The sequence below is a fragment of the Myxine glutinosa genome, chromosome 10 (assembly GCF_964187855.1).
Source record: "Myxine glutinosa chromosome 10, kmMyxGlut1.1, whole genome shotgun sequence".
Taxonomy (NCBI): domain Eukaryota; kingdom Metazoa; phylum Chordata; class Myxini; order Myxiniformes; family Myxinidae; genus Myxine; species Myxine glutinosa.
In genome coordinates, this window is record NC_136270.1 from 93,514,438 (window position 1) to 93,528,871 (window position 14,434).

General features: G+C 40.1%; 1 protein-coding gene across 1 annotated transcript in view; it reads right to left on the reverse strand.

The window, feature by feature from the left end:
* Window positions 1-14,434, reverse strand: part of LOC137433957 (calcitonin gene-related peptide type 1 receptor) — a 72,435-nt gene that overhangs the window by 16,631 nt on the left and 41,370 nt on the right. The window contains exons 9-10 of the mRNA XM_068126476.2: window positions 8,826-8,886; window positions 4,372-4,438 (exon numbers count right to left, since the gene is read on the reverse strand). Coding sequence (XP_067982577.1) covers window positions 4,372-4,438; window positions 8,826-8,886 — 128 coding nt within the window. The remainder of the gene's footprint in view (window positions 1-4,371; window positions 4,439-8,825; window positions 8,887-14,434) is intronic.

The following is a 14,434-nucleotide window of genomic DNA, read 5'->3' on the forward strand; positions in this document are numbered from 1 at the left end:
GTCCTCACTCTCCAATCCCTCGCTCCTCTCCAACCCCTCGCTCCTCTCCAACCCCTCGCTCCTCTCCAACCCCTCGCTCCTCTCCAACCCCTCGCTCCACTACAACCCCTCGCTCCTCTACAACCCCTCGCTCCTCTACAACCCCTCGCTCCTTTCCAACCCCTCGCTCCTCTCCAACCCCTCGCTCCTCTCCAACCCCTCGCTCCTCTCCAATACCCCCTCACACTCCTCTCCAATACCTCCTCACACTCCTCTCCAATACCTCCTCACACTCCTCTCCAATACCTCCTCACTCCTCTCCAATACCTCCTCCACTCCTCTCCAATACCTCCTCACACTCCTCTCCAATACCTCCTCACACTCCTCTCCAATACCTCCTCACACTCCTCTCCAATACCTCCTCACTCTCCTCTCCAATCGCTCCTCACTCGCCTCTCCAATCGCTCCTCACTCTCCTCTCCATAGCTCCTCAATCCCCTCTCCAATCGCTCCTCACTCGCCTCTCCAATCGCTCCTCACTCTCCTCTCCAATCGCTCCTCAATCGCCTCTCCAATACATCCTCACACTCCTCTCCAATCGCGCCTCACACTCCCCTCCAATCACTCCTCACTCTCCTCTCCAATCGCTCCTCACTCGCCTCTCCAATCGCTCCTCACTCTCCTCTCCAATCGCTCCTCACTCGCCTCTCCAATCGGCCTTTCCCCGTCTCGTTTCTCTCGTTTTTCTCCCGTCTCGTTCTTTTTCTTGCTCCATCATGTTCAAGTTTGCATTGACGTTCGTCGATGGACTCGTTCGCCCGTCTCATTCGTTTTCTTGCTACATCCTGTTCAAGTCTGCGTTCTTCATCGATCGTCTCATTCATTTTGGAAATAGAAGTTTCGACGCAGCGCATGAATTGTCACGATCCTCAAGAGGAAGTGTCTCGTAATCATCAAATGATAAATGGCAAGTAAATTATATTGTGGAAAATTAAAGATTTCAAATAAACCTATTTAAAGTGTATGCGCACATAACTAATTTTAAAAAACGAAGAAATATCTCTCGGTAATTTCCTGAAACATATTTTACTTCCGGATAATAATGATGAATGAAATAAAAACGAAGAAATATATGTCGGCATCGTTGTTGACGTTTTTGTGACGACTGTCATCAAACGAAAAAGTAATATATCTTAACGGAAAAGCAAAAGCGAATTTTTAATATATGTCGACACGTTGCCGTCGGTGTCATGTTGGGCGGTGTATGATACATCATGACGCGATTTTTAAAAATATATCTCTGCATTTTCCCGCGTGTGTGGAATGTTCTCAATTATTGCTGACACCGAGTCTAAAACCATCGATAAAAATGAAATCAGATGGTGAGTTAGATTGGAGATAAAGGCGTGAGAGAGACTCAATGGCCTTGAAGTTACAGGCCTTTGAGAATTCATTTCGTTCTATAAACGGCAACTTTCATCGGATTTTCTTCCCGTTTTTTTTCAACCGAGTCTAAAACTATGTTAGCGACTGTGAAAAATGAAATGATATATCGAATTTGATTTGAAATAAAACTGGGAGAGAGAGCAAGACACCACGGGCCTACAAAACAGGCCTCAAAGCTATGCGAGTTAATAAAATGGTGGGTATTTGTTTATATGAAGCGTAGGCTCTCCCCAGAATGGGTGGAGCTACTCTGCAAACCGAGTAAGCCACACCCCGGACAGACGCCCAACAGACAGACAGACAGACAGAATCATCTACGGCTATTATAATATAGATATTCCCTGTACACCTGAGCCCGCTTGAGTTGATTTCCCCGACAGGATCGCCATTTCGCAGTTAAGCGCTTCCGCAGCCTCCATTTTCCTTCTCCCTCCCGTGCGACACATAGTAAAATCCGTGTTTGGGTTGTGCCTCCGAATAAGAACGTTTCGGCTATCCGCGACGCTAATGTTAACCGGAGTTGCGCGACAATAGTTTACATTTTCTATCCCACTGATGGGCCATAGCTGGATTCGGACCTGAACCAAAATCTAATCAGTTTGTTCTTGTCATCTAACCAACTCATCCACCAACTTGTGTCATCATCCATCCACAACTTTTTAAATATTATGCCATATATCGTTTTGGTCCCATCTCTCAATGGAGAAGAATCACTTAAAAAATTAAATAATTCTTGTATCCGGATTCGGATCTTCACCAAAATCTAATCAATTCGTCCTTGTCACACACCGAACCTGCCCACCAAATTCCATCCGAATCCATCCATAACTTTTGGAGATATCCTGCACACAAACAAGCAGATAGGGATGGAAACACAACCTCCGTCGCAGATGGTGGAGGTAATAAACACGAAGCTGGGGCAAAATAAAATAACAGGGGGAATGTGGGAAAATGGCAACTCTGCATTTGCTGGCAGATTGGTATCAGGGCATGGCAAAGCTGGTACAGGGATGCGATGGCTAACACCTATCAGTAGCAGATTCGTGTGGGAATGCAGCTGCTTCATGCTCCATGGGAAAACTACTTCCATTCTCCACGTCTCTCTCCAATGACTGACTGCCAACAACTGTAACTACCGATTGAACTGCCCATGCCCAGGGGCTTTCGTCCTATTTTTACGCCCCTTGCACCATGGGCCTCTATTTTATAACCAAACCTGCAGGACAGAGTTTTGTGCCGGCTGAACCAGGCCCAGGTGGCTTTGTCAAGCCTGGATGTGGGGAGAGGGGCGGGGAAGTACCTGGGTAAACACAGGCTTAAAATATGGGTTGCGGTGACTTTAAGAGACTTTAGATTGATTGACATGTGGCCTCGAGCATACACTTACAACCCTCCCTCACCAGGCATATAAAAATTATATATATTTACAGGGGGGACATCTTGCCCCACCTTTTCTGATAGAGGCACTTACCCCACCTTACTCTACAGCACATGCAGCAACCAGTCTTAGTTCTTTGTCTTTTGTCTGCTATGTCTACCCGGTTGTTGCATTGTCAAACTTGATGCATACCATCAACTGCACATTTCTGTGGTTGGGATGCTGTATTTTGCTCTGGCACAGATCTAGTGCCACCAAGGCTTTAGCAATGTTATTGCTGAGATTCAGATGTAATTAGATACCCTGATGTGACTTCCTGCCTCGCTACTGAATTCACTTGCAGTTCCCTGTGGGGATGCAGGCTGCACGTGACTATCCATGAACGTTCCGGCCGGATATCATGTATAGGGCTGTACGATTTGACTTAGCTTCGAAAGACTGCTCGATCACTGTGGAAGACGTATTATGATGTCTTCCTTTAAATGGCCTGTTTCCTGGGCACTGCAACAAGCTAACACTACCCAAATGGACATGTACTATGATGGAACACATTATTTTCCCTATTAGCTTGTACTTTAATAGAATGTACTTGTAATAGGCGTCCACAACCATTCATGACCATGTTGCAGCACATCGGCCGAGGCCCTCACTTTTTAACCTTTAGTCGCTTTTAAGTTAGTTTTCTCCGCAACCTCTTGACCGATTGCTACAAAACTTTCAATATAGGAATGCCTGCCCATGTGTATATATATATATATATATATATATATATATATATATATATATATATATATATATATATATATATATATATATATATATATATATAATTTTAATGACATGATGATTGCATGGAAAATGCGGCGGGCGTTCCAAAAAAAATCCGTTTTCTGCAAGCACGGGCTGCAGGGTGTTTCAGGTATCGGGAATAAACAGCCTCCACCTCGCTTCGCTCAGCCTCGGCCGAATTAATTTGTGAAGTACATTTGTCAAGACTAACAATAAACTATTAATACATTTTTAACAGTTATGCAATGCGAACATTATGGCAGTTGTTATGATTAAAAATCCTCATATAATATATAATGTCAACAATGTACCTCCATATGCTTATAAAGTTAGGTGTCAGCATTGTGCTGGCATCTCACACATGCGAGCTTCGCCAATGGCTTCCTGCCATTGATTGTACCGTGCCAGGATAAGCCTCATTGTGCACACGGAGAATCTGCGGATATTGCATATTATTCGGTGTCAGTAGACCACCGCCAGCATGCTGCATGCCGCCGAGCCACAGCTTTAGAGCACTTTAAATCATATCCAAAAGCAGACATGCATGTCATCTGCTGAACACACAGTACGAGCAACTCCCTGTGCCATCCTGCAAGCTTATAGAAATGTTATCAGTTAATGAGTGGCATGATGTGAACATGCTGCACTGTTCTCACCTTATGAGTGAGAGAAATCCTTGAGGAACCCTGGAGTATGTTATAAAGTAACGTCATTTGAGAGATGTGTGTTTGTGTGTGTGTATATATATATAAAGTCTTGTCAAGTCTCAGGCATCTTACCACCAATGCAGTGACCACAGGTCCATGCACCACATACATGAGTTTTGTATCTGAACTGATCCAGCAACTGCATCAGACACAAAACATTGTCTTCAGAAATATTCAGTAACGTCAATTCAGTAGGAAATAACTCAGAAATTTCACTCAAAACACCAGAACCAAAATAAACTAGAAAGCATCTGAAAATGCAAAGCCCGTCCGCATCTGCTTTGTATTCAGACTTTTTCTTGATGACAAAAACACGATGCTAAATATGATGAAAACAGCTAAAAAAAAAATACAATTTTTAAGTGGTCAAGCTGCTTCAATATTTGGCAATGCTCTTTCTTCCATCCGTCTGTCAAAAATGGAGAAAAAGTGGTTTTAAAGGGTAATTATATTGAGTTTCGTTCATTTCTAGGTTATGTCTATTTCATATTAAAAATGGCAAACTTGAACCACTTCCTACGGACATGGGTGCGTTTTCTTTATATGACTAGGCGACCCTGACCTTTTGACCTGAAAAGCAATACGCTTCAGTGACCCAATATGCAAACCCTGCTCAAATTTCAAGTCGATCAGATGAAAAGTCACGATTTTATGCAACCTTGGCCTTTGACCTTTTGTTCTAAAAAAAAACAAAACAATCCGATACTAGCTTTTGATTGGTGACCCACTTCAGTGACCCAATATGCAAATTCTTTAAATTTCAGGTCAATTGGATGAAAATTGACGATTTTAGGTTACGCTGACCTTTGACCTTCTGGCAATTATTATTTCGTTTTCTCCATTTCATAATAACGCTTTGTTGAAAATTTGATGACAAATCTCAAATGGTAATAACGTTATGGCCCATACAGATACACACACACACACACACACACACACACACACACACACACACACACACACACACACACACACACACACACACACACGTCACTCATGGCCCAGTGAGTCATGAATAAAAGTTTAAAACATTTGATAGGTTTTTGTATTGCACGTCAGGATCTCCGTGCTTGTACATGCTGTGCTTAATTTCTTAACATGGGATCTGAAGTCGTATCCGGATGTTTCTTTGAAACAGCCTAACACTAATTTGTGTTTATGGCCCATCTATTAATCATGTAAGCATGGAAGGGAAAGGGGAGTGGCGACTAAATAGGGAGAAGATAGTTTAAGTTGAGAAAAGGAAGATAAGGGAGGATGATGGTTAATGAAGGTGGAAGAAGTGTGGGAAGCATGGGAAGGAAAGGGAAAGATGTTTGGGAGGAGATGGGAGTAAAGGAAAGGAGGATGTGTACGGAGCACGCAGTAAGGGGATGGAGGTCAAACATTCGACCATATATGCATGTCATAAATAGATGATCCTTCATAATGGTAGTTGTTGCACTTCATGCGGTTTTCTTTATTCGTGGAGGGACAATTAATTATATTATAACACACTACGGCATTACTTGGCCGACAACATCTCGTGATTGATTTGACTCGTTGTTTTGCAACTTATATCAGCAAAGCGACGGGTTCAATGCTAGTTTTAATTAAAACAGATAAAGGTTTTTAAAAAACATCATGAGAGAGGTATTGAGGCTCACGGAAGAGTAGAACAATAGGGGCCGGTGGATTGATCAACAGATAAAATGGGACAAAGGTAAAATAGTGGGACAACAACAAACGGATGCACCACCGGCACAAGGAGAGGAAATGTATGGAAGGGTGGGAGGAGGGTCGCAGGGTGTGTCAGTCGTGGAAATGAGAGATGCACCGCGAATCCATGATGCAGCAGTGGGCAACAGACTTGAAAGACAGTTCCCTTGGAATTTTGTCTGGCGAAGCGTAGAGACACAGGAATAGACAACACGGATGAACAGTTTTTGGATACCCGGGCACTCTCATCTCCAGGCCCAATTGTAGTAGAGTCAAGAGACGAGGAATTTTTCCACCTTGGCAGGAGAGAAATTCACATGCTGTTGTTTTTTTTGATTGAGGTGTTGGGCAGGTACAGGAAAATAAGGATTAGGAACTTTGGCCTTCAGTGCAAAGACCAATTTAAGGCAGCCAACCTTGGCATGAGTAGTGCCCATCATGACCCTATCCTTCAAGAGCAGTTTGAGAGACAGACCACAAAGTTTTTATGGATGGTAAAAGACCTTTAAGTTTTGATCTCAGGTGGATCTTCCACCACAACCTGGATGCCAGCACATCTGAGTATGGAAAAATAATGGTTATATAAGCTTCATGGAGAGACAGCAGGCTCCCATCAGTGGGGTTGGCTTTCCAGGAGGAAAAAGCAAGCTGTTTCTGGCAATTGCCTCACCACATAAATTGTTATACCTGGAACATGATGTTGGGCAGGGAAGCTGGAGGCAGGAAGGCAAGAGGTGATGCAGGAGAGAGAATTTATTTTTGTTAAATAAGTCAGCCATTGTCTGTGTCCAGAGTTGAAGAGAGAGGGAGAGAGTGTCGACCAGTTCGTGGAAAAGACTGCCGGCCTGACCAATCTGTCCGATAATCCTGCCAGACAATGTGGTGCCGTGATAGATCTCTGAAGACCACCAGGGAAACTCTTCCTAGAGTGCATGATCTGAGGAGCCAAGGTGACCAGATAAATAAAAGGGAAGGGTTTGGGGGAAATTGGATATGATCAAGTCAAGTATAGAGTGGCAAGCCAGTAGGGGGGATATGAGTTGGGAATCTAATAGATTGTGTGAGGCAAGAAGTGTCACAAAAGGGCATGGCTGTGATTCCATGGACAGTTGGTAGGGTTGTAGGCCACACACTGCCCTGGACAGCGACATGGGCCCCGAGATATTGTATCGGGATTTGGGGAGTAGTGGAGGTGGGAGGGAGGTAAAGGCCAGGGCATGGACTTCGGGAAAGAGACCTTCGAATGTACGAGTAGATTGCAGCATCACTACTAGCATTACCGATGGATCTGTCAAAATATATTGCAAATGTTATACGTTTAAAATATATTTTTGCAACTTTTTGGATTACTAGTGGGCCCACTGGTCTATTGAACCAAATTTTCATTGCTCTTCATGGCCTTGTAGCACACCTGTCTGCTGTAATCTTGAGCATGAGCTTGCCTTTCACCAAGCCCAGATGTGCTTGGGCCAGGGCGGGGATTATATGTTCGTTATTATTATTGTCAAATGATACTAATATTATTATTGTTGTTAATATTATTAGTATTAATTAATATATGCTTTGTTGCAATGTTATCATTGTTTTTGTTATTTATTTTATTATTAGAATGCCATGCTGTGGAAGGACATATCAAGCTACTCGATACGCTTTAACATGGTGTGCGTTTAAAACATGGGAATTCTTCCAGATTCTGATCATTTTGGTGCATCACACTCCACATCAGAAAGCTCCAGTAGAACTCCACAAAAAACATGCCTCACACACACACACCTCGACCATTTACAGTAGATTCTGCATGAATGAACTCAAATAGTTCATGCACCTATCATGTTTTGGCCTATTTTTTATTTTATCTGTATCACTGTTGCCTACATCCATCATGTTCCCTCCACTCTGTGATGCTTTCCTACCTGAATTATGACTAGATGATGTACGTTGTGTCCAAATTATACTCGAGTGCTATGGGAAAAAAAACCTTTGGAGATGCAATTCATAAATAAGCTATTAAAAGTATTCTATTCTATTTGGCTGATCATATAAACATTACAATATTTGGCTTGAAAGTGAGGGGAATTGGACATCAAGTCGCAAGCATGAATATTGAGTGCTGTGAAGCCCCAAAATCAGAATGCATTAATAAGAAAACAAGCGTCATGAATAGGAGTAATTGTGATGAAATTCCAAAGAACTTTCATCGTTTGTATGTCAGGCCTATTAAAAAGAAAACAAGAAAGAGCAATCGGAGATTGCAGACCCTCGCAAGGATGTGTTTTTAGTGTTTTTAAGGCTTTTGTGTTAAAACAAATATAGCGGCCGAACCATATGACTGATGACGTCATCATTGTTTTTCTTCTCCACCAATTTATTCCTAGATGACGCTGAACAAATTTCATCTTGATCGGATGAAGTTTTGTACTTGTCGAATTATGACATCATAATGGAGGCACCTATGACATCATCATTAACTTATGTTATTCCACATGGAGAGTTCTTTACAATGAGCCATGTCTCAATTTTTTTCTGTGCAGCGCTTTTGGAGATATAGAGGTGCAAAGTTTTTCGTTTTTTCCAAGATGGCGCCCATACCACATGACCTATGATGTCATAATTATCATTTAAAATATATGCTTTGTTGCAATGGTGAAAATTTGAATTGTGGTGAAAATTTCCTGTCAATCGGACCAACGGTTGCAGAGAAAATCATATTTATTCTGCGCGGACAAAACAGACAAACAAACAAACAGACAGACAGACAGACAAACTGACTCAAATGCAATACCGTCTCCTCTGACGAGGGTAATAAACCTTTCCAGGTAGTTCCTTACTTATCGTTGAAGTAGATTGTCCGTGCGACTGCATGTATCAGTGCAGGGATAAGTGGAAATCCTGTGGTGGGAAAAAGGGAAACATATGAACAACCGGACTTTCTTGTGAAGTGCACAATAAGGTGCATCAAAATTGAAGGCCTGCAATTTAAGCTTGAAAATAGAATTTGATGCGAATGAGTTGACAGATATGCCTCCGCCCACGTTAGATGTGAACCCACTGTTACGTTTGATTTGAATTAAAAGTTATGAGAAAAATATCTCGTCGTTGAGAGAATGTTAAATGCAACCGAATTACAGAAACATGTACCTAGCAGACTAGACACCAATTATAATGAAGTCATTAGGCAATGATGAAAACATGGGTCTTACTGTATGTCATGGCACATGACCCCACCAACCCCTTTCCACACAATGCTCCCTTCCTGAGGTATTTAACACCTGATGCACTTTACCCCCATCACCTGCATCATTCTGAATAAAGATCACTGTCGTTGAAATGTCAGACCTGAACCTTAACCTTACAATTGGATACTTCTATATCTGGTTTGGTCCTGCTGACCGGGGAGGAATTGTTGCCAACTGATACTTGAATCAACATCTGCTAGTCTAATATCTGCTAGTCTATTATCTGATAGTCTAATATCTGAAAGTCTAATATCTGCTAGTCTAATATCTGCTTGTCTAATATCTGCTAGTCTAATATCTGCTAGTCTAATATCTGCTAGTCTATTATCTGCTAGTCTAATATCTGATAGTCTAATATCTGATAGTCTAATATCTGAAAGTCTAATATCTGCTAGTCTAATATCTGCTTGTCTAATATCTGCTAGTCTAATATCTGCTCGTCTAACATCTGCTCGTCTAATATCTACTAGTCTAATATCTGCCAGTCTAATATCTGCTTGTCTAATATCTGCTAGTCTAATATCTGCTCGTCTAACATCTGCTCGTCTAATATCTACTAGTCTAATATCTGCTAGTCTAATATCTGCTAGACTAATATCTGCCAGGCTAATATCTGATAGTCTAATATCTGCTAGTCTAATATCTGCTAGTCTAATATATGATAGTCTAATATCTGCCAGTCTAATATCTGCTAGTCTAATATATGATAGTCGAATATCTGATAGTCTAATATCTGATAGTCTAATATCTGCTAGTCTAATATCTGCTCGTCTAACATCTGCTAGTCTAATATCTGCTAGTCTAATATCTGCTAGTCTAATATCTGCTCGTCTAATATCTGATAGTCTAATATCTGCTTGTCTAATATCTGCTAGTCTAATATCTGCTAGTCTCATATCTGCTAGTCTAATATCTGCTAGTCTAATATCTGCTAGTCTAATATCTGCTAGTCTAATATCTGATAGTCTAATATCTGACAGTCTAATATCTGCTAGTCTAATATCTGCTAGTCTAATATCTGATAGTCTAATATCTGATAGTCTAATATCTGCTAGTCTAATATCTGCTCGTCTAATATCTGCTAGTCTAATATCTGCTCATCCAACATCTGCTAGTCTAACTTATCTGCTAGTCTAATATCTGCTAGTCTAATATCTGCTCGTCTAATATCTGCTAGTCTAATATCTGCTCGTCTAATATCTGCCAGTCTAATATCTGCTAGTCTAATATCTGCTGGTCTAATATCTGCTAGTCTAATATCTGCTCGTCTAATATCTGCCAGTCTAATATCTGCCAGTCTAATATCTGCCAGTCTAATATCTGCCAGTCTAATATCTGCCAGTCTAATATCTGCTAGTCTAATATCTGCTGGTCTAATATCTGCCAGTCTAATATCTGCTCGTCTATTATCTACTCATCTAATATCTGTCAGTCGAATATCTGCCAGTCTAATATCTGCCAGTCTAATATCTGCTGGTCTAATATCTGCAGGTCTAATATCTGCAAGTCTAATATCTGCTCATCTAATATCTGCTAGTCTAATATCTGCTAGTCTAATATCTGCCAGTCTAATATCTGCTCATCTAATATCTGCTTGTCGAATATCTGCCAGTCTAATATCTGCCAGTCTAATATCTGCTGGTCTAATATCTGCAGGTCTAATATCTGCTAGTCTAATATCTGCTAGCCTAATATCTGCAAGTCTAATATCTTCTAGTCTAATATCTGCTCGTCTAATATCTTCTAGTCTAATATCTGCTAGTCTAATATCTGCTCGTCTAATGTCTGCTAGTCTAATATCTTCTAGTTTAATATCTGCTAGTCTAATATCTGCTAGTCTAATATCTGCTCATCTAATATCTGCTTGTCTAATATCTTCTTGTCTAATATCTGCCAGTCTAATATCTGCCAGTCTAATATCTGCGAGTCTAATATCTGCCAGTCTAATATCTGCTTGTCTAATATATGCTTGTCTAATATCTGCTAGTCTAATATCTGATAGTCTAATATCTGCGAGTCTAATATCTGCCAGTCTAATATCTGCTTGTCTAATATCTGCTAGTCTAATATCTGCTAGTCTAATATCTGCTCGTCTAATATCTGCCAGTCTAATATCTGCTCATCTAATATCTGCTAGTCGAATATCTGCCAGTCTAATATCTGCCAGTCTAATATCTGCCAGTCTTATATCTGCTGGTCTAATATCTGCCAGTCTAATATCTGCTCGTCGAATATCTGCAGTCTAATATCTGCCAGTCTAATATCTGCTGGTCTAATATCTGCCAGTCTAATATCTGCTCATCTAATATCTGCTTGTCGAATATCTGCCAGTCTAATATCTGCCAGTCTAATATCTGCTGGTCTAATATCTGCAGGTATAATATCTGCTAGTCTAATATCTGCTAGCCTAATATCTGCTAGTCTAATATCTTCTAGTCTAATATCTGCTCGTCTAATATCTGCTAGTCTAATATCTGCTAGTCTAATATCTGCTAGTCTAATGTCTGCTAGTCTAATATCTTCTAGTTTAATATCTGCTAGTCTAATATCTGCTCATCTAATATCTGCTAGTCTAATATCTTCTTGTCTAATATCTGCCAGTCTAATATCTGCTAGTCTAATATCTGCTAGTCTAATGTCTGCTAGTCTAATATCTGCCAGTCTAATATCTGCTCGTCTAATATCTGCCAGTCTAATATCTGCTTGTCTAATATCTGCTAGTCTAATATCTGATAGTCTAATATCTGCTAGTCTAATATCTGCTCGTCTAATATCTGCTCATCTAATATCTGCTAGTCTAATATCTTCTGGTCTAATATCTGCCAGTCTAATATCTGCTGGTCTAATATCTGCAGGTCTAATATCTGCTAGTCTAATATCTGCGAGTCTAATATCTGCCAGTCTAATATCTGCTCATCTAATATCTGCTAGACGAATATCTGCCAGTCTAATATCTGCCAGTCTAATATCTGCCAGTCTTATATCTGCTGGTCTAATATCTGCCAGTCTAATATCTGCTAGTCGAATATCTGCAGTCTAATATCTGCCAGTCTAATATCTGCTGGTCTAATATCTGCCAGTCTAATATCTGCTGGTCGAATATCTGCCAGTCTAATATCTGCCAGTCTAATATCTGCCGGTCTCATATCTGCCAGTCTAATATCTGCTGGTCTAATATCTGCTCGTCTAATATCTGCTCGTCTAATATCTGCTAGTCTAATATCTGCTAGTCTAATATCTGCTAGTCTAATATCTGCTCGTCTAATATCTGCTAGTCTAATATCTGCTAGTCTAATATCTTCTAGTCTAATATCTGCCAGTCTCATATCTGCTAGTCTAATATCTGCTAGTCTAATATCTGCTAGTCTAATATCCCCTCGTCTCACATCTGCCAGTCTAATATCTGCCAGTCTAATATCTGCCAGTCTAATATCTGCTAGTCTAATATCTGCCAGTCTAATATCTGCAAGTCTAATATCTGCTAGTCTAATATCTGCTTGTCTAATATCTGCTATTCTAATATCTGCTAGTCTAATATCTGCTCGTCTAATATCTGCTAGTCTAATATCTGCTAGTCTAATATCTGCCAGTCTAATATCTGCTAGTCTAATATCTGCGAGTCTAATATCTGCTAGCCTAATATCTGCTTGTCTAATATCTGCTAGTCTAATATCTGCTCGTCTAATATCTGCTAGTCTAATATCTGCTCGTCTAATATCTGCTAGTCTAATATCTGCTTGTCTAATATCTGCTATTCTAATATCTGCTAGTCTAATATCTGCTCGTCTAATATCTGCTAGTCTAATATCTGCCAGTCTAATATCTGCTCGTCTAATATCTGCTCGTCTAATATCTGCTAGCCTAATATCTGCTTGTCTAATATCTGCTCGTCTAATATCTGCAAGTCTAATATCTGCTAGTCTAATATCTGCTAGTCTAATATCTGCTCGTCTAATATCTGATCGTCTAATATCTGCTAGTCTAATATCTGCCAGTCTAATGTCTGCTAGTCTAATATCTGATCGTCTAATATCTGATCGTCTAATATCTGCTAGTCTAATATCTGCTAGTCTAATATCTGCCAGTCTAATATCTGCCAGTCTAATATCTGCTAGTCTAATATCTGATCGTCTAATATCTGCTAGTCTAATATCTGCTAGTCTAATATCTGCCAGTCTAATATCTGCTAGTCTAATATCTGCCAGTCTAATATCTGCTAGTATAATATCTGTTCGTCTAATATCTGCTAGTCTAATATCTGCCAGTCTAATATCTGCTTGTCTAATATCTGCTAGTCTAATATCTGCTAGTCTAATATCTGCTAGTCTAATATCTGCTAGTCTAATATCTGTTCGTCTAATATCTGCTAGTCTAATATCTGCTAGTCTAATATCTGCTAGTCTAATATCTGCCAGTCTAATATCTGCCAGTCTAATATCTGCTAGTCTAATATCTGCTCGTCTAATATCTGCTCGTCTAATATCTGCCAGTCTAATATCTGCCAGTCTAATATCTGCTCATCTAATATCTGCTAGTCTAATATCTGCTAGTATAATATCTGCTAGTCTAATATCTGCTAGTCTAATATCTGCTAGTATAATATCTGCTAGTCTAATATCTGATAGTCTAATATCTGCTAGTCTAATATCTGCTAGTCTAATATCTGCTAGTCTAATATCTGCTAGTCTAATATCTGCCAGTCTAATATCTGCCAGTCTAATATCTGCTTGTCTAATATCTGCTATTCTAATATCTGCTCATCTAATATCTGCTCGTCTAATATCTGCTCGTCTAATATCTGCTAGTCTAATATCTGCTAGTCTAATATCTGCCAGTCTAATATCTGCTAGTCTAATATCTGCGAGTCTAATATCTGCTAGCCTAATATCTGCTTGTCTAATATCTGCTAGTATAATATCTGCTCGTCTAATATCTGCTAGTCTAATATCTGCTCGTCTAATATCTGCTAGTCTAATATCTGCTTGTCTAATATCTGCTATTCTAATATCTGCTAGTCTAATATCTGCTCGTCTAATATCTGCTAGTCTAATATCTGCCAGTCTAATATCTGCTCGTCTAATATCTGCTAGTCTAATATCTGCTAGCCTAATATCTGCTTGTCTAATATCTGCTCGTCTAATATCTGCAAGTCTAATATCTGCTAGTCTAATATCTGCTAGTCTAATATCTGCTCGTCTAAT